This window comes from Tyto alba, unplaced genomic scaffold (genome assembly GCF_018691265.1).
Source record: "Tyto alba isolate M040663 unplaced genomic scaffold, T.alba_DEE_v4.0 Super-Scaffold_16, whole genome shotgun sequence".
Taxonomy (NCBI): domain Eukaryota; kingdom Metazoa; phylum Chordata; class Aves; order Strigiformes; family Tytonidae; genus Tyto; species Tyto alba.
In genome coordinates, this window is record NW_024881278.1 from 25,012,900 (window position 1) to 25,032,880 (window position 19,981).

Consider the following 19,981-nt stretch of genomic DNA (forward strand, 5'->3'; position numbering starts at 1 on the left):
GCCGGGCTGGTGAGGGGAGCCGAGGCAAGCGCGCCGGTTTACCAGCTTCATATCTTCATTTTCTCTAAATATTTAGTGCAGGCTAATTGGCCATCCATTGTCTGAGAGAGATGGCGGGCTGGATGAGAATCGTTTGGCTGAGACTGTGCAAGTTCACAATGATGATTACAGGATTTGAGAAGCAACACTAGCAATTAAGCAGCAGAGCGGAGGAAATAGACTTCCCATTGCTTGCGCAGGCGGCGGCCTGGGGTGCTGTTGCCCAGGGATGTGGGTGTTGGGTGCTCCTGGACATACACATTGGCAAGTACAGAAAAAAGGAAGTGGACATCCCCCCGGGCCACTGCGTATTTGCATGCTTTCAACTCCCTCATGGGTACAGGGCATGTCTAACCTCAGGTAGCAGGAGTCAGATCACTGCAAAGCAGTTTCCCTAGACCTAGTCCCCAAACCCATCCTGAAGTAGCCTCTCGTGCAGGACATACCTGCTCGTTAGGCGAAGCGGCTCGCTGGGAGACCTGCGTGCCGAGGCCTGCGCCGGCTGCCAGCTGACTTCTTGGTAAATCCAGCTTTCTTTTATAGCTGGCATTTTCCAAGGGCTGAGGAAATACCTCCTGGGGCAGCCTCTGTCTGCTTGTGGGTTTGGGTGGATGCTTTCTGGGTGAATCGGGAGGAGATCTCAGCTGAGCAGTCTTGGGCGTCCTGCTTTCCCCCTCCGTGGCCTGAAGGCATGAAAGTTTGATCGACAAAGCTGAAAAACTTGCAAGTAGTAACTTTTCTGTTTTGCCCTGATTCGAAAACATGTTTTGTTGAATATTCAGATAAGAGTTGTGCAACGTGGGAGTTCCAATTATTTTCTTCCTCAATCATGTCAGATCAAATAAAAACAAACTGTACGACACTGAGGTCTCCTCGTGGTTTGCGCTGTTGCGTGCCAACTTTTGCTGTAATTGCATAGGGCTTATAGCATAAATCTGCAAAAATATGCAGACCAGAGAAGGCAACTGTATTCTGTTTGCCTGTAAGTGTATTTCACACCATCTGAAAATGTGAAGTTGGAAACAGCTTGCCGGGGTGGAAGCCTAGTGTCACTGAATAGTGGGATTTTTGCCATTGGCATGAGTGGGAGCATGATTCCACTCATTTTTCATACAGTGTCTACTCTCTTCAGCTCTTGCCCTACGGTCCTTCAGCCTTTCAGATGGGTACTCAAGGCTGTTTAAGCCACACGCGATAGCGTTCTTAAATACATGCCTACTCCTGTACTTCAGACCCAAAGACAATAAACTCAGCGTAGGAAAAAAACAAAACAAAACAAAACAAAAAAACAAACAACAAACCTTTCCTCGTGCCGTTGATTATTTTCATCCCGTCTCAGTTACGGGCTCACGCCGGAGGATGCGACCCAAGTTTTCAGGCGGGTGGGGGGGGCGGAACGGGGACGCGGGGGGAAGCGAGCCCAGCATTAACGGAGCCGCCGCCGTGCAGGCGCCTGCGGGCCGCAGCCCCGCGGCCGGCCCCACGCGTGGGGGCGCCCCCCCCCGCCCCCGCCCCGCGGGGAGGGGGGGACACCGCTCCCCGCCCCGCGCCCGGCCGGGCGCTTCCCCCTGCGTGGCGCGGCGCGCGGCGTGTCCGCGGCCGGGGGAAGGCGGCTCCCGCCGGGCCCAGCGCGGCGGCGGATGGCGGGGAGGCCGCGCCCGGCGGGGGCCGGCGGGGGCGCCCGCTGAGCGGCGGCGGCGGCGGCGGCGATGCCGGGGGGCCCGGCGCGGCGGGGCGCGCCCGCGGGGCCATGAGGGCGGGCTCCGGCCATGGCCCATGGCAGCGCGGCGGTCATGCTGAAGTGCGTGGTGGTGGGGGACGGCGCCGTGGGCAAGACGTGCCTGCTGATGAGCTACGCCAACGACGCCTTCCCCGAGGAGTACGTGCCCACCGTCTTCGACCACTACGCAGGTGAGCGGGCGGGGGGGGGCCCCGCCGGCAGCCGCCCCCCCTCCCTCCCTCCCTCCCTCCATCTCCCGGCCTTACCCTGCCGGGGGGTGGTGGGGTCTCGGCTCGGCCTGGGTCTGCCCCTCTTCACCCGCTCTGTTTCTCCCCCCTCGCAGTCAGCGTTACCGTCGGCGGGAAGCAGTACCTGCTGGGGCTGTACGACACGGCCGGGCAGGTGAGTGCCGAGCGCTGCCCCCCGAGCCCCGGCCCCGCGGCGCGCCCGGCGCTGAAGTTGGTCGCGGGGCTGCGGTCCGGGCTGGGTGATTCAGAAACGGGTGGGCGGGCGGGTGTGTGTTGGGGGGGGGGGGGGATTGACAGAAACAGGCTTTAAAAGAAAATCATCGATCCAACCCTTATTCCCGAGGGCGGGCGGGCGGGCGGAGACGGGCTTTATTTTTAGAGGAGTGTGGCCGGCTCCGGGCGAGCTGCGGCCGGGGCTTGGCCCGGGCATCGCCTGCGACCAGCCCCCCCGGAGCGGTGACCCTCCCGCCGGCCTTCAGGTGGGGGAATGTGCCTCTGTTAGCGGGGGGTGGGGGGGAACTTGCCGCCTCAAACGTGTCGGGTCGGGTAGAGACCCGGGCTGCCGCAGCTTGCCCTTGTTTAGGCGTTACAGCTCTTAAATAGCTAAAAAACAGTTGTTCAACTTCGGGGTGGTCAATAATAAAATTTAATTCTCAGCCACTGCCTTTCAGATAAGCTGGCTTTCTTCTGCCATCCCAGATAATTCGAGTGATTCACTTAAGATTATTACAGCCTGTTGTGAAAGATGCTGTGTCAGCATGTATCTTAAGTAACTTTGATGATGTATAAATTGTTTGATGTTTGGTGGGTCAGTGGTGTAGCAGCTACCAAAGAGCTCCATTATTCAAGTCACTTCTTGGTCAGCTTAACTTCCACGGCACCGAGCACGGTCTCCTGGGTTAGAGTACTCGCAGCTCTCTGGAGTTGCCTTCTTGGAAACAAAATAGTTTGTGAAGGGCCTGACCAGGGGAGGTGCAGGCATCTCCCAGGGAGGTGTGGAGCATACGCGGAAACACTGCATGGGTTTTTGTAAAGTTGCGTACTCCTTATATTAAAACTTCTTCTTGCAATGTGAGCATGTGTTTTGGTCTCACATGATCTCAGACATGCTTCCTTGTTGTGAAGAGCAACTAGTAAAATAATCTCGCTGGACTTGCACAGACTGAAGCCATATTTTATTAACCTTGTTACTTCTATACTTAATTGAAAAACTGCTGCCTAAATTAGCATACCTTTTTAGATCTGCATACAACCTTAAGTAAGGGAAGCAGCATTTAACTGGTCTTTTGTATCTTTGTTAGGCCTGAAATCAGTAATAAATTAATACCATGAGAATTGTAGGGAACAGCCCTGTTTCCAGAAAGCTGAGACCTGAAGGGTGAGACTCTTCCCAAAAAGACTGACTTAATGATTGTCATCTCACTGATGTAGACACACGCTAGTCAAATTTATGCCAACTAAGTACATTTTTTACTTGACTACTGTCACAGTCCTGTTTTTCAGTAATAATTGGTTCAAAACACAGCTGGTAAAATATTGCTTAAGTAGTTTACAAAATGAGGATCTAGTGTTCAGGCGAATAAAGCATTTGGTTAATATGCAATTTTTTTTCTTTTTATAATGAGCATTGGAAAGTGTGAAAGTGACCCTAGCGCTACTCTACGTACGCGTAGCTTATTTGTGGATGCCATCTCAAACTGCTTGTGCTGGCTTGTTGCTATTAATGGGAGCGTGTGTTGTTAGCTCTGTGTGGTTTTGTGGTATCCCACTCTGCCTGAATGTGCTGAGTACAAAACTGAGTGACCTTTGGCCTCTTCAAAAACTGGTAGGGTAAACTATCCAGTTTGCAGCGAACAGCAAGTGAAGCCATTCTTGTTAAATGAAGAACAACTTTTCTATGTGAAATTGAATATCCAGACCTGTAAAAAGCTGAGGTAAGCTTTTTTTTCCCCTAAATTCTGAGAAACTGAAATGTTCAGTTTGAATTACAGAGCAGTTTCTGATGTACCCAGGACCAGATCTTGCTGGCCTAATTCAGAGGAGCCTCAGCTCACGTAGGGTGTTTTAATGAGGCTATCTTTACAGATATATCTAGTCTTGGAAAAACTCCCCTTTTAGTCAGACCTGCTCATAAAATCTTTATCATTATCCCCATCCCACTTCAGTGTGTTTGGGGAACTGGTGGACATCTGAGGCTGCCCATGGGGGCCCCATCCCAACACCCAGCACAACTAAGGAGGGGATTCTGTGTGAAGATGCCAGTCCAGCAATTTCATTCTTTTAGCTGCTTTGTCAGAGAGCGTGCTGACAAGCCCACCTTCCCACAGATATGCGATAACAGAAAGCTTACTTTAAAACTTAAATATATATAGAGTGAAGAGCAGAAAAGACGTGAGTGGATAGTGCCTTCTCCGTGTTGAGGAAACAGCGTGCTGCATCTGGCACATGCCTGCTGCTTGCACAGACTTCTATATGGCTTGGACTCTGCTTCCTAAAGTCGGGATTTCTGTGCCAGCATACATCAGTGCTTTTATTTCTAATCCCGTCACCCCCAAATAATTTAAAATGCTGGGTTGATAGTGTAATTTTTATCAGAACTTGCCAGTGTGTGATCACTGTGGTATCTAAGCAGTTCAGAGTCTTCAGCGTGTTTATACTCCCAGCTCCGGACAGAGTGCATAGGTACAATGTACAGATCTCATTCTGGGGCGAAGAGGAGTGAGAGGGTAAAGGGAGGTTCACACAGTGACCTACTCCAATTCCGTGCAGGAAGCCCATAGCAGAGCAAGGATTAAAGACCTTTTGATTTCTAGCTGGTGCACAGTAGGCTCATCGCCCTGATATGCTGATTTATCAGCCTGTGAGTCTCTTTTACCTTGTGTGGTTATGTATTTAGCAACTTGAGACAGACTTCTCTTTGGCAGAGGATTTGCAAGCTTTTGAGTTCATGGCATCCAGTACTCATTTCTAGATCTCATCTATACAACACACACAGGATCACGTGTAGTAACTATACCAATGACATAATGCCTCTTTGCGAGTTTAAAGTAGGTTGAGAATAAATCTATGAAAATACTTTTTTTTTTTTTTTTTTTTTTTTTTTCCCCCAGGTTATATATATAGCAGGGAAAAATTACACTAGTGTTTCACAAACTTCAGTTTATACACAGATAGACCTTTCTCTCTTCGGGTGTGTGTGAGTTCAGGCAGGCTTTTCCCTGATTAAAATACTGAGGCCCTGGTTCAGCAGAAAATAGCCAGTACAGCTGCTGGGCAGTGGGGGCTCCCGGAGCCCATTTAGGTTTGCAGCTGTGGAGGCAGGCTCCCATGCCAGGAAAGCAGGGGGGAATTTGGTGCTAGTGGTGTCTGAGAGGACATTCCTCCAGCAATTCCTCCCAGAGGTGGAGCCAGCAGCTCCTTTTAGCCTTGCTGCTGCACCCAGCCATGCGCTGAGACTGGTTTGGCTTGGAGTGGGTCCTGGTTTCTCCAGGAAGAGGAGAACTGAGGAACTACATCACCTGGAGCTGGGAGCATCAGTGCACTGAAGTTTAAATGTGAGGTGCTTGTGCTACTGATACTTGGATGCCTTTGGCTTTGCAGTGGCCTCTCTTGCTCTCGGAGACTTAACTGTGTGTCGGTACTGCTTTTCACTGAGCAGGGGTACGTGGCAAAATCACCCTGGGAAGAGAACCGTGGCTTTATCGGGGGGCTGTTACCTTCACCATGTTGGAGTGCTTTTGAACTAGTGACAAGTGATTATAGTTTTGATCTTCCATAAATACCAAAAATAATACTGCCAACTCTGATGATATTAAAACTTTTGGGATAACTGTGAGGACACACAGGAGTTACTTCTTGGGGATTCTGCTCCATATTGAAGGCTGCTGCTTAAAATGGCAGTTGGGGTCCATCCTCCTCTCAATCCCTTTTGCTATGGGGTTTTCCATTCATGGTGTCCCTTTCCTCCCATATGTGTTGACCACATACAGGTGGAAGCCTTGCTCTGCTCCTGTGTCTTTGCTGTCAGGACCTGGAGGGAGGATGGGGGGGATGCGGGAGCAGAGCCTGTGCTGCTCCTGCTGCCCCGGGAAGAGAGATGCTGAGGTGTAGCGTGGCTGGCTGGAACAGGTTTGGCCCCAAGCCGGCGTCTGGGCAGTGCAGAGCAGGGTACAGAAGGAGCAGAGTGAATCTTACTGTGGCGCAGTGCCTAATAATAACATTTATATCCTTCTGTATCACCTAGTGTTGTGATACTAATGTGGCCTGGTTGGACAGAGCTGAGGTAAGCTGTGTTCCTTGGCTTTCCACTTCTATTTCTCTGCCTTAAAGGCCCTAATACGTGTAGGACGAGCTGTAGGTCTGAAACAATAAAGCTCTCAGTGCCTTCTCAGCTGTCACCAAAACAATAGCCACAAAACATGCTAAGCACAAGAACAAGCCACTGGTTCCTCCCAGCTCAGACACCGATGGCTGCTCTGGTTGCAGCCACAGCCATCTTAATTCAGATACACTGATTTTTTTTTGTTGTAATGGATGCCATGATGTTAAAAGCAATTTTATATTAAAGTTGGTCGGTCTGCTGAAGTGCGTAAAGCTAACTCAGATATTAGCAAGATCAGTGCCTGGGTTAAGGCCAGGTGTAAAAACAAATGGTTGTAACTGTGAATGTGCCTGTGGGAAAGAGAGGGGTGGAGGTGTGGTTGCTAAAATGATGGTCACCAAGCTTGTGGTGGTTGCTATAAATAAAACAAGAAATAACAGTAATCTTTGTACTCCTTGCTGGATATTTGTCTCGGCTTTGGTAGGTGGCCCTGGTCTAGCAGGTACCACTTCAATATCCTACTGAAAGGTGAGGCAGCTACTGATCGTTATGGCTGGTCTGTTGTAAAATGGAAATGTCCCTCCTCAGACCACATTACTCCTTCTGAGTTGCACCTACCACGCAGCCGTAGGGCCAGGTGCAAGCCTGAAATGTGCAAACAGGGTCGCACACAACACAAAGCCTGCCACCCTTTACTGCAGAGTTGTAAACACCGAAACCTGTAACTTGATTTGGGCAGATCTAAACCCAAAATGTTCGCAATTAACATCTTGTTCCCTTTCTGTGCCTCCCTCCTCCCACATGCGTTTTCTCGCGCTCCCTGTACGTTGTCCCGGCCGAGCTGGCAGCTGCCGGGGAGCTGTGAGCTCCCGAGCTTGCTCTGGGCTGTCATGCTGGCCTATGAATAGCTCGGCCTCTGCTGAAGCTGCTCTCTGCTTCGGGATGTTGCCAGCCACATAGATTTAATGGCTATGCAGCAACAACTGGATGTATGCAGATAAAATAACATGCCTAGATTCTCCCTTTGAAATTTTAAATTTTTTCAACGCAAAAGAAGGAGGTAAAGTGCCTGAGCTTACAATCTATATGGCAACAGTTCTCTAGACAAGTGTTTAAGCAAAGACAGGCTTTCTGTTTAAAAGGAGGGGGGACTCATACCTTCAGATTCGCTTTTAAGAATGGCCTTCCAACAATAATAGCCCCAGTGCAAAGCTGACATTCAGATGCCTGGTTGTGAGCTGTGACTCACACTTTGAAAGCATCATAGCTTTCCTAGAAAGATAGGTAAGTATTGTTATTGCCAGATGGGGAGTCTCAGGACAGGAGATGGTGCTCCTAGTTCCCAAAAGCATCGACTAAATATATGTTGGAAACTCAAGATAGTTATGTTTCATTTTCAGAGTGTCAAAAGCCCCACAGCACTTCTGAATAGTGGCACAGAGTTATATTAAAATAAAATGTAAGGGATATGTCTGAAAATGTAGATCCAGAATGTCATCACATTAACAGTAAGTTAATGGCAGGCCAAAGTAAAGAACCCAAAGCAAACCAAGTTTGAGAGGTTCTCTGAAACTTCAATTTTTGATATGTTAAAAGCACATTTTTATGAAGACTACTGACCTAGTGAGGCTCTTGCTAAACATTGATTATGTGTTCACGTAAAAATCTCTTCTTCCTGGGTTAAGAGTCAGTAGAAATTATTTAGTTTGTGACAGAGTTCTCTCTGAATTGTACTCATTTACCATTTCTTGGAGGTACAGTGACTTCTTTCAATGATATCCAAACATCACTAGTTAAAAAGGCAACACTGAAAACAAGCAATAATTATTGCTCCTCCAACACAATGTTACTGCGTATCCTCTTACTTCCTGATTAATTTTAAGATGGTGTGTGCACTTCACTCGTTTGAGTATCATATAATCTACAGCTGTAGTGCAGGAGGCAAGAGTGATAGAACGGGACAACTGGGTCAGGTGGCGTGAGCTGGCAGAGTTTTTCTGATAGAGAACATACGAGACTGTGGGGAATTTTCAGTCGGTCCACAGTCAGTCTTCCTGACTGAAATCTGTTTCCTTTGCCAAGAGCCCTTTATATTTTGGTAAATATGAAAAGAATAATAATAAAAAAAAAAGCGTATTTTTCATTTATAGCCTAACTCGTGATTCAGCCTCCAAACTACATCTTAAAACAAACTAAATATAATTTAGACTAGAGTACTGCCTCCATTGTGCAGACCTGCAATGCAAAAAGGACTTCCAGAGTCTGATCCAAAGCCCTGGGTTAGCAGGCAGCCTATTGCTGATTTCAGTGAGCTTTGTTCCAGTTCCTTTATTGAGAACACATGGACAAAGTGGATGTAAAACTTACTTCAGCAATACCGAGGTTTTGTCAGTCCCAGGCATTCAAAATGATGAGTCAGCTATTCCTATCCGCAGACACCACTACCTAAAAAGCCTAGGAAGTCAAAATGGTTTGAGACTTTTTGTTTTGCTCTTTGCTGGATGTGGGTTTTTTTTTTTAAGTCTCTCGGCTTCATGTATTCAAGTTTTTTCTGTATCTGTGAGGTACTAGAATTTATCTTCCATTTAAAGATGAAAAGGATGTGATTTTTCTTTATATAATCATGAGACTTCAGGAACCTGGGCTTCAAGAAGTAATATAAACCACACTGATTCCAAATCCTGCAGTTTATTGTGAATTATTAAAATCAATGTTACTAAAAGGGATGCTTTGGGAAAGAGCTTAAGGACTTTTTTTTTAAACCTTAAAGCAGTTGCATTTTGAACAAAACTGCCCCTCTTCTAATTAGAAAAAATGCAAAATGAGGGCAGAGAGGAGGGGAACTGTATCTTTTTACTGCTCTGTTCTGTGGCTTTATAAGCAGCCTATAGGTTTGGATTGGTGATGGGATGATTTGTATTAAGAAAAATGTGTCTGGATGCCACAGGACGCTTTCAGTGGTTCTGAAGAGGCCGTGTCGCTTGATGCATTAGTGGCTACTGTCTTCAGTTGGTTTTAATCCTGCTCTGCACTGCATCCATGTTGTGGCATGTGCGCAGTAATTCTTTGCGATGGCTGGCACTCGCTGCTGTGTGTATGAAAATGCAGGTGGCAGCATTATTCTCCAGAGCAGAGGAACATCTATCAGCATTGTAGGTGAACTTACTGCTTCAGATGAATAAAACACAGACTGAAAGTGCCTCAGGCACCTTGTGCTCTAAATTAGATGTAGCCGTGAATGCTAGAAGATCATCTGTAGGACTTAATGCTGGTTCCTTGTTGGTTTGATTTCCAGTTGGGATGCAGTGGCGGAGTCACTAAGGGATGGATGCCAGGCGTGACCTGGGCTGCGTCTTGAGTTATGACTGATAGCCCAGCCACAGGCAGTGAGATGGCTGACGTATTCCTCACTTAGGAATAACTGTAGGCAGTTTTTCAACTGCCTTAACATCTGCTGCAGTGAAATTGTTGACTCCTTTTACTAGGTTCTTCAGTGGAAGCTGTTAGCCCTGACAGATCAGGACTGGACATAAAATGAGGTGCAGAAGACTCTTAGGAACTCCTTTAATTCCAGAAACTCTTTCACCGTGACATGTTATTTAGTGTGCACATGATGGCACCAGTACTCTGGCACTTTGTCTTCTGAGGAGTTGTGTGATGGAAATTAATCTTGAGGAGTCAGTGTGAAGGCTTAGTCTTCTATCTTACAGCTGTTGCTCAACACTGGACTGAAGAATGGGCTTTTGGGGCTTATTTGTAAAAAATGAAAGGGAATGGGACACCTAACTGATCAGTCTTTCTTGTCTGGGCAGGATTTATACAGTTAGTAAGTGAAAAGACATGTCTGATATCATATGGATAAATATATTAAACCATCTATCTCTATTCCGTAGTCTGTTTTCAGTGTGAGAACAGATTTATTGATGGTCATATTCTGTAAAAATAAAGTGAAAGAACTCATCTTTCCAAAGAGCAGGTTCTGTAGAGGATCTGACCAGATCCTCTGTGTCAGGGTGAATTTTATTTTTTTCCTTTATTGCCCATATCTGAAAGAATGGAAAATCCTGATTGTTCATGGCTGCAGTCACCAAAACTGGGGTGAATTCCTTTCTTGGAGAAAGTGGAAATCCTGTGTGAGAAGAGTGCTGCTCATGAGGTCACTGATGGTGAGAAAGGAAGCGGCGCAGGAACGCAATGCAGCCTTGTGATTTCTCATGGTTAAGGAGTGAAAGGGCTTCTCCATGGCGGTTACTCTGACACTTCTTAGGAGCTCCATAGTGGATAAGCAACTGGTATAAGGTGTTGAAGTGAATTTGTGCTTGCCAGTCCCACTTGAAGTCAGTTGAATCCATGCTCTGTTTTTACAGATGCTAAAACAATATGTCTTTTAGAGAAAACTTAGGGATTTCCGCTTCTAGAAAACCATGAAGAAGCCAGCAAGTTTAAGTTCCTGTGGTGATGGAGAAAAGAAAGGGAGTGATTTGTTGAGTGTCTAGGAAAATAGTTTAGCATCACCACATGGCAAAATGTAGGATTTGGACAGTATTTAATCCCACATTAAGACTGAGATCAATTCTGATCACTTAAAGGCAATTTTGTGTATAATTAAAGGAATATTGAGTCCTTCTTGTCTCTAATGCTCTAAAATCCATCTTACTAGGCTCCATCTTCCAGCTAGTTATTTCTCTCTATACAGAAAAGCTTTTCAGACGTGTAGGCAGCTACACAGTCTTCAGATATGCCAGAAGGAAAGTTTTGTCAAAAAAAAATCATAATTCATAAACCCTGGGCTTTTTCAATGTATAATTCATACCTCCTTTGAACAGTCCTCCTCACAGGAATTTAGAGATGGATTTAGATCAGCTTACTTCATTTTTAGAATACAATGGAAGAGCACTTAGCCTGCATTCTTGCAGCCTTTTCTATAAATTAAAAATAGATGCTGGGCCCAAATCAGCAGCTTTTTGCAGTCCCTGGCAAACCTGTGCGAACAAGCCACAGCAGGACAATTCTACTTTCTTTAGCAATACAAGCTGTATCCCCAGAAGCCTGTGAAGAGATGGAGGGTCTGTAGTGCACTTCTCCCCTGCAGCCAGGGGAGAAGTACACAAATCGTGTGAGAATCACCACATCGTGTTTTCCATGTTCAGAAGCTAGTGGCTACAGATAGAGGTGACTGAAAAATCAAACGTAGCCATCAGTGTAACAGGACCTGGGTTGCAGAATTGGACAAGCAGATGTTTTATGGCAATGCCGCGTCAGTCCAAATTGCAGCTTGCCAAATGGTCCGGCATTAGTGGTGCCTTGTGAGTGGCAGTGCCAGGAAGCCAGCGTCCTGGGGACGCCCCACCCTCCTCCTTTGCAAAGGGTGAGGGTGTTATACCACGCAGAGTAAAAAAACACAGAGAGTTTTTGTAGCCAGGGAAGCAATTTGTGCTTGGCATGGGGGACTACAGGCCACTTCCCTCTCTCTCCTCCCCACACCCAAGCATCTCGTAGAATCAGAAACCACAGGGTGATTCAGTGGGGTGAAGTCTTGTTTCCTGGTGCGCTTCTGGAGCAGGCAGTTGCTCTCAGAGGCTTTGCCTGGTGCTTATGGCAAAGCTGCAGATCAGCCTTTAATTGCAAATAATCTGGAGGATGTGGCAGGATGTGTCCACGGGGATAACCATGAGCTGTTACTAAGTCCCTGGGGCACGTTAGATATAACAGTTGTTACAGGTTCACTTATGTTTTCGAAAATACTACAGGGGGCCTTCTGAAACATAAATTTATTTTCAGGGAAGAAAACTAGGAAGAATGCAGTCTTGAAGAATAGCTTTGAAATGCATTTCAAAAATTAAAGCATGACAGTTTTTACTGAGAGAGGACTTTCAACTGTCATTACCAAGGCTGACTATGAAATGGGTTAAAACTTGGGCTTTTAGCTTGGATTTTGCTCCGCAGAAGCCAGCTACTTACATATGTGTGCCTCACTGAGACCCTCTGAGCAGCAGTAGTGATTACCCTTCACTGCATGAAGGTTGGATTCCTCTAGCAACTCTGCCTGATGTCTATTTTTAGCTTCCCCTCTAAAAACAGATGGTTGGGAGTGAGAACCTCCTCTTACGATTGCTGTTGTAAGCTGTGAAAGCAACAGATGGTTGCTAACACAGAGATCACAAACCTAGAGTTGTTGAGCTCTAGTTTTTCTTCCAGTGGTGCAAGCTTTATTTTGTTCCCTCCCATCCACTTGATACTTTCTCAGAATAGAAAAGAAACAGGCTTATCCTTTTGTTTATAGGAGTATGTCTGTATGATATAACTGGAGACATATCATTAAAGTTCCATTCCTAAGCTGCAAAACACATAAAACTACTTTGGTTCCATCAGAGTAAATACCGTCGGGCCTGTATGAAAACATAAGCATGACAAACTTTGCTCAGGGCCCCTGCCACAATGTTAATGACATAGCAGAATTTGGTTTGTCCTATTTGCTTAAAGACACTAGCCCTGCAAGGAACAAAGATCAAACCAACAGATCTCAGCTAACATCTTCTTCGCTACCTGCAGCAGTGGATCTGAGGCACAAATTTCTCCAAAGGTCTTGGTCACAGCATGGGAAAGTACTGACTGCAAAGGTGACTCCTCTAATTGCCTTTCATCTCTCCAAATTGAATAGAGAGACCCTAATACCATTCCAGAGGAGAAAGAGGCCTGTGGTCTCACATGACTGAGAGAGGGGTAAGGACCTCTGCCTGCCTCACTTCAACTTGTGCAGGGAGGAGCGCGATAGCATAAAAGAGGGGAGCTACAGGGGCTCTAGCACTATGAGATCTCAGTATGCCTGCGCCTCTTAACTTCTGTTTGCTAATAACTACAAGGAAGTAATGCTTTTTGTGGGTCAAGAAGGTAGTCCAGAAATGATTAGACTTTGCCTTGTCTTAGTTTATTTTTTAAAAAATATCCCACTGCACATAAGCTATGTACATCAAAGGCTTTTGGAGTGCTTTGCAAAGACTAATGCATTATTAAGCTATCAAACCCCTGCGGATGGGAAGATGCAAGTAGAGAGAGGATAATAATTTGCTCAGGGCTACATATTGTGCTAGCAGCAGAGTTATGAATATAGTCTGTGTGTTTTTAACTATGTCTCTCAGCTGATATCCATGGAATTGGGTAAAAGTATCAGTTCAAAATCAATTGTACAACTTGAAATATGGCACTAGATTCTGCTTGTAGACTGAACAAACCCTTGAAGAACATAACGCTGCTGAATTGCAATACCGTTCTTCAGTCTGCATACAGAAAGTTCCTCAAGACCTCTGTTTTTGAGCAGGTAAATGTCAGGAAAAGAAATAGCCAAATTTTGGACACGTTAAAGCAAATCCACCTGAACATCCAAAGTACAGTGAAAAATCAGCAATTCACTGTTCAAGTACAAGGCAGCAGAAGATCTGAGAGGAAGATTATCAGGTACTGTAACATGGAAAAAGAGACCTAGATGAGAGATTTTAAGGAGCTAAGATAAGGGCAATGCTAGATTTACCTCTAGAATATCAAAACTCTTAAAACCAAACCAAAATATAAAACCCAAACAGTCCTTCCCAGTTTGCAGTTGGTAAGGCAAGTCAGGTCATTAGTTCCTCCGTCTCATCTCCTTTCCCACGTCTGTTCTGTATTGGCAGCTGTCCTGGGTTACCAGAGATACTAGGTAAATAATGGACGGTCCTGCTGTGTGTCGTATCTTTTATAGGGATCATAGCTCCATATAGCATTAATGAAGCCAACATACTTGCATCCAATTTGTTTAAAGTTACAACTCTCACACAGCATGTTTTTCTATCTGTATTCATCTGCTTCAGCAAACAGCGAACAATTTTGTTTTGAAGTCCAGAGTATGTTGGAGAATGAGCCATTTCACTATCAGTCTGGAGTTTTTGAGACTCGTACTGCACATTTTGATCCTTAGGGACTTTCTTGCCCATCTTATTCACATTCTTAAAATAGTCCCTTTAAATTCTTTAAATATTTTTAATGCCTAAACATACACGCAGTGCCTCCCCAGTTAGATTGGAAGTCTAATTGCTGTACAGTGTGGTGTGTACAGGCACTCAGACTGGAATTTATGTTGACTGGATAGCATAATTAGATTTTGCCATTGCATGTAATTTTAGAATAAACTACAGTTACTTCCCTTACACTGGATTCAGGAAATAAATTACAGTTGAATCAATCATTTTTTTCCAGGCTTCTCTAATGTTCAGTCTAAATTCACTTGGTATTTCAGATTCTTCTGCCAAGTGCAGCAGTTATTTAGGCCAATGCATCAAAGAACGTTTTCAGGTTTGATTGCTATTTCTGAGGAGCTGTCAGGGAGCAGGAGGAGTCTTTAAGCAGAGATGGCCTACTAGATGCTGGTAACATTTAGGCCAGGGTCTCTCCTATAAGGATCCAGGACCAGTCTAATCATGTGGTGGGAGGCTTTATTAAAATTACCTGCCATTATTAGTATCAGTATGAACCTAATTTTGATAGCACACACAAGGTTTAAAGGAGAGCCTGAAAGCACTGACTTGTTTCAAGCAGCAGGATGGGCAAGTATAGCCAAAATCTCTGTTAATTTAAGTAAATGTAAATGCAGTGAAGTCACCGTAGTTAATACCACGTACATTTTTGGCCGTGGTACATAATGTATCCAATCACACTGTACTTGCCTTCAGTTTAACTTCTTAATTACACAGAACAGACTCACAGCTTGCCCAGTGCAGATGGGACAGGGTATAAATCAAAAGACATACAAATAGATGCAGGGACAGGAAAGGAGTTCAGCAACACACAGGCCTTAAAAAGTGGTAACATTGCTCACTCCTGCATGACATGATGAATAGTGGTAAGTAAGGTGCAGTACCAAGGTATGGCTAAATGTACAGGGATCTGTATCCAATGGGATTTAAAAAGATAAATTATGAAAGTTTTGAAATAACCCATGCAAATGTAACTCAGCTCTCAAATCAGAAAATTACTAGTATTTGCTATGAATAAAAGGTCTATCTGTAATTTGAAATGATTAACTGAAGAGATATTTTAAGATCAATGGACTAACAGTAATTTCTGGTGACAGTGAAATGTCTTCACTCCAGCATTTAATGCAGACAGTATTCTAGCTATTGTAACCCAGATGTGAGATTTTTAAAAAATGTTGTGTGGTGAAGGCAGCTTTTTGGTGGTAGGAACAAATGATGACTTTAAACTAGATTTATTTATTTTTTTTTAAACCTCTATTCAGTAATACCCCACACATGATTTAGTGGAGCTGAATTTCAAAAGCAACTGACAGATCTGCCTGCACGTTCTTGTATGCAGATTTTGTACTCCAGGGACCAGTGTAATTTGCAGTTGGGAAGCTTCTTTCAGGGTTTTGATCTCCGCCCCAGAAAAGAGTGGTAACCCTGAGCAGGATCTAACTATATTCAGTAGTAGAAGTCAAATGTAAAATACATGCTTTAAAAAAGAATTAAACGTTGAAGAGTTTCAAGTTGCTGTTGTGATGTTCTTAAAGTTATTTCTGCTTTCTATGGTGAACGTCCACAGATGTGGAAAAGACACGGTTACTATTTTTTGAATCAGGATAGGAGCCTGACACTAGCAGGTAAACAACTGATCTTTGACAAGGCCTGTCAAATGTAGTTTCACAGCAGTGTCAGTTACTATGGTTGTGAAATTGGGAGCCCATGTTTACAGCTAAGCATGCTCTAGCTTATTGACAAAACTGTAGAGTATACAAGACTGGCAGTAGAGTGTATAATCAAAATGGCACATGAGAATGCTGACTACAAGTAAGAATATTGTGTAAATGGACACTGAAGAGTATTGGCCAATGGTCACCTCCTTGCTAGTGCAAGAATCTCCTCCAGTGCTTGTCTTTTCTCCATATCACGACGAGGATAACAGCCCTCTTCCCATAGCTGATGATTTCCAAATGAAAAGATGGGTGTAGCAGAAAGTGTTCTGAGGAAGTTCTCACATGTTTTCTGAAATTCTAGTGATGCCATCTTTAAAATTTAGCAATTAATCAACGACGGGCTTTTCTGAGGGTGCAACTATAGGTTAATAATATGGTAATGTGATTGTTGTCAAGGAAATGAAAATTTAATTTTCTGGCTCGTTTCAAACATGAAGTTGAATTACATTTCTGTCTCTACATTTAATGAACAAATCATTCCAATATTTGTGAGATTTAATTAAGATGGGGAGCTTAGATGGGGAATAGAGAGGCTGCTGCAGCAGCCATAATAAACTGGTGTTTATTGTGACAGAAGGCATAAACCCAGCATTCTTCAGCATCTGTGCAATGCCTGGGCTCAGTCTTGGTTACCTATTTTTTAAAAAAAAAAGGCAAAAAAAAAGCCTAAGGTGCTAATGGTAAGGCCACTGGTAAGGAATGGTAAAGTTGGTTCACTACCATATACCAAAAGAAGCCTTGCAGAAAGAAGCTGGGGCATGTTTTCTCCTGCTCTTAGCTAAAACATATGGCAAAATTCACTTTCTCTCTTGCTAGAGAGAACTCCATTTTACAATAGGGACAATGCTCCTAGGTGCCTCTGTTGCTCTGTTGTACGCCCTGGCAGTAGGACTGGTGGCTTTAAATGCTGTGGCTCCAAATAATAATAATCTTTTCACACTAATTTCTCTCCAAAAAGGGCATTAATGTTCTTGATCCTTAATTTCTGTTCCTTCCCACTCTTTGCTGGGCTTGCTTATAGAAAGCAGAGTCTGGGACAAAAGAGGTTCCTTCTGATCCTTACTTTGCCTGCCCCGAGCACTAGCAATATGGCAGTAAGGTTTCTGAGAGACAGAAAGAAAATTCTAAGGAGGGCCTTAAATAGCACTTCTACATATGATCCGAAGGAGAACATTTAAGTGCATTAAACAGCCTTAAGATAGCCTGGCTTTGTATAACCTGGGTGGTTCTATAGCAGTCACATCTGCTTATTTCTTTTTGGTCAAACAAATGCTAACCTTTGATCTCCAAGTATGCTTGAACCATAAGCCTTTTTTTTTCTTTCAGTGAAAACTTTTTAAAGGGTAGTCTTCTGTATATTCTTATACAGATGTAAGTTTCTATCTGTATTAACACGCTTCAAAGTATTTTTATTCACGTATAGTTACCCTCATATGCCGATTTTGCTCTAACAGCCACACTGACTACCTGGAATAGTTATAAACATTCAGAAAGTTTGCCTCAACAAAATTCTTGAAACATGGATACAGTTTCTGAATATAACTGTTAAAATGAACAAAATGCAAGCAACAATTTAATATTGCAGATAACGGAATTTTTCTTTCTCAGGAAGACTATGATCGTCTGAGACCTTTATCTTATCCTATGACCGATGTCTTCCTTATCTGCTTCTCAGTGGTAAACCCCGCTTCATTTCAAAATGTGAAGGAAGAGTGGGTACCGGAGTTGAAGGAATATGCACCTAACGTTCCCTTTTTACTAGTAGGAACACAGGTATATCTGTTCTACTTTATTTAAACAATTCATATCATTGCATGATGCCTTTTCTTTGGGCTGGAAGTTCAGGCCCGATACAACCTGAGCAGCATCTTCTGGCTTTGGAGGAACGACCCTAACAAGTGGCAGAAAAACCTAGATCTGTGTTGTTCACTAATGAGCTACATCCATTTTGTTAAAATACATGTATTGTAAACAGGGTGGGGAGACTGGCTGCATCTCTCCATGTGACTTTATAGAAAGTCGTGGGACTTACAGAATAAAACAGTCTGCTCATACCCATGTTACTGGGATTACTTGGGTCTAAAAGTATTCGTTGTATCCAATATTTGCTGAAGCAAAGGAGCAAGGGGAGAAGTGAGACCATTTCCTCTTGCTTCTTGTGGGCAGTGGACTGGGCTTTGATTACAAAGTGACCCACATGTTGGTAGTACGTTTGGGTTAATCTTTCTGTCGCTGCTGGATATACGTTCTGGTATTCCAAGATGATCATATCTAATTGAAGAGCTGAATTACAGAATAAACATTTGCTTCTTCTGGATTGAAGGTAGTAGTTCACAGACTGAATTTCCAGGGCTTTTGGATCAGGAAGGACCCATGATCCAAATCATGACATGACTCCATTTTTGTATGCATAATACTCCATTAAATAAGTTTTTCTGCTTTACAAAGAGGATATCAAATAGCCTGCTGACTTTTGTTTAGAAAAAGTATTCCAACATGACTGCAATCTTTCTTGCTAGATTGATCTTCGTGATGACCCAAAAACTCTGGCAAGACTTAATGATATGAAAGAGAAGCCCATATCTGTGGAGCAAGGACAGAAGTTAGCAAAAGAGGTAAACTGGATGCTCCTAAATGAAACCAAGTAGCAAAGAAACAAAAAATCCTACTTCCAATTGATTTTTTTCTTCCTTTACCACTTTGCCCATTTATCTTACCAGTCAATGTATGAAACCTTATGACAAGTTACCAGTTAACATTATTTACTTAAATTGTTGAATACAGCTAACAAGCAGACCTGTGTTCTTCCACAGTTTTTCCCAAGCAAGCACTTCCCTGTTAGTAATAGTTCTAACTTTGTGCAGGCACTTGTGAAAACTACATAAGCATTAGTCAGAGAGAATATCACAGAGTGGTTGAGGCTGGAAAGCATCTCTACTGCTCAAGCAAAACGTTGAAAGCATCTTTAAGAAATTATTTGAGAATGTTATACTACCATTTTAACACACTGCAGGGATAATACTTATCAGGACACTTATTTATAGTTTTACTTTTGAAATATAAATTGGTCATGTAATTCTGTAATTATTTTTTGCTGTTTAATTATCAAAAATACCTTAGGACTCCACTGCCAATCCAAAGAGCTTATTTAATATGCTTCCTTTATAAATCAAATCAACTTAAATACATTCCAGATCTTTGGCCAGAAGGCAAATCATCTTTTCTCCTACAGCGGGATGCACATGCAGGTAACTTTTCTAGATCACAGCCAAACATTGTGGTGTCGCTATAGAAAAAAAATTGCAGAAATGCACGGATAGAACTGAACAGCTGAAATATACTGCTATTGAATTAACTTATTTTCTTGACAGATAGGAGCCTACTGCTATGTGGAGTGTTCAGCTTTAACACAGAAAGGACTGAAGACTGTTTTTGATGAAGCTATTATAGCCATTCTAACTCCAAAGAAACACACAGTGAAGAAGAGAATAGGCTCAAGATGCATAAACTGCTGTTTGATCACGTGAGATACATTTGACAATGGCCAGGCTTACTGTGAAATTCTACTGAATTTAAATACAATGTATTAAGTACACAGCGAACTTATTACAGGCTTGAAAGCTAAAACCATGATTCTGCCTTCTACAACCAGTGAAATCCAGAGGAATAAAATGAAGCTCAATGAACTTGTAAGACGAAGCCACCACATCTGTTACAAATACTTTATTCAGACTGGAAGGTACAATCTCTCAGGGTTACGTAGTGTGGAGGAAGCAAAAACTGCACCATGCTCAAATGGCATCTATGTGATTTTATTGAGTGAAGATGCTTGGCCTGAAATACTCTAAATTAATTTGCATAGTCTTCTGCTTTGACTATACATATATATATATATATATCTCATTTTAAAAAACCCCAACTTTTGCACA

At 43.7% G+C, this 19,981-nt stretch overlaps 3 protein-coding genes across 7 annotated transcripts in view; 1 reads left to right on the forward strand and 2 right to left on the reverse strand.

Annotated features, from left to right (window-relative positions):
• The window catches only part of LOC104356805, a 115,025-nt gene extending 112,917 nt beyond the window's left edge, over positions 1-2,108 (reverse strand). For 2 of the 4 annotated variants that reach the window (XM_042789321.1, XM_042789317.1), the window contains exon 1: positions 2,026-2,108. The gene's annotated coding sequence lies outside the window, so the exon portion shown is untranslated. Of the gene's footprint in view, positions 1-1,340; positions 1,565-2,025 lie in introns of those variants that run through there. The other 2 variants (XM_042789319.1, XM_042789318.1) reach the window with 1 other exon arrangement.
• On the forward strand, positions 1,633-19,967 carry RHOQ (ras homolog family member Q). Of its 2 annotated transcripts, none has more exons than XM_042789322.1 (5): positions 1,633-1,950; positions 2,103-2,161; positions 17,661-17,825; positions 18,572-18,667; positions 19,424-19,967. In XM_042789322.1, exons 1-5 carry the CDS (start codon positions 1,809-1,811, stop codon positions 19,577-19,579), a joined length of 618 nt encoding a protein of 205 aa, XP_042645256.1. In that variant the 5' UTR covers positions 1,633-1,808; the 3' UTR covers positions 19,580-19,967. The 2 variants fall into 2 exon arrangements, with proteins under 2 accessions (XP_042645256.1, XP_042645257.1); XM_042789323.1 differs by having other exon boundaries at positions 1,755-1,950; positions 19,428-19,575.
• Positions 9,001-19,981, reverse strand: part of PIGF (phosphatidylinositol glycan anchor biosynthesis class F) — a 30,274-nt gene continuing 19,293 nt past the window's right edge. The window contains exon 7 of the mRNA XM_032985293.2: positions 9,001-10,778. The gene's annotated coding sequence lies outside the window, so the exon portion shown is untranslated. The remainder of the gene's footprint in view (positions 10,779-19,981) is intronic.

Excerpts from the sequence above, each read along its gene's own strand:
- RHOQ (XM_042789322.1), top strand. The coding sequence starts at position 1,809 with ATGGCCCATGGCAGCGCGGCGGTCATGCTGAAGTGCGTGGTGGTGGGG. Across the intron at positions 1,951-2,102 it reads CGTCTTCGACCACTACGCAG|TCAGCGTTACCGTCGGCGGG; the intron begins GTGAGCGGGCGG and ends CCCCCCTCGCAG. Across the intron at positions 18,668-19,423 it reads GACAGAAGTTAGCAAAAGAG|ATAGGAGCCTACTGCTATGT; the intron begins GTAAACTGGATG and ends TTTTCTTGACAG.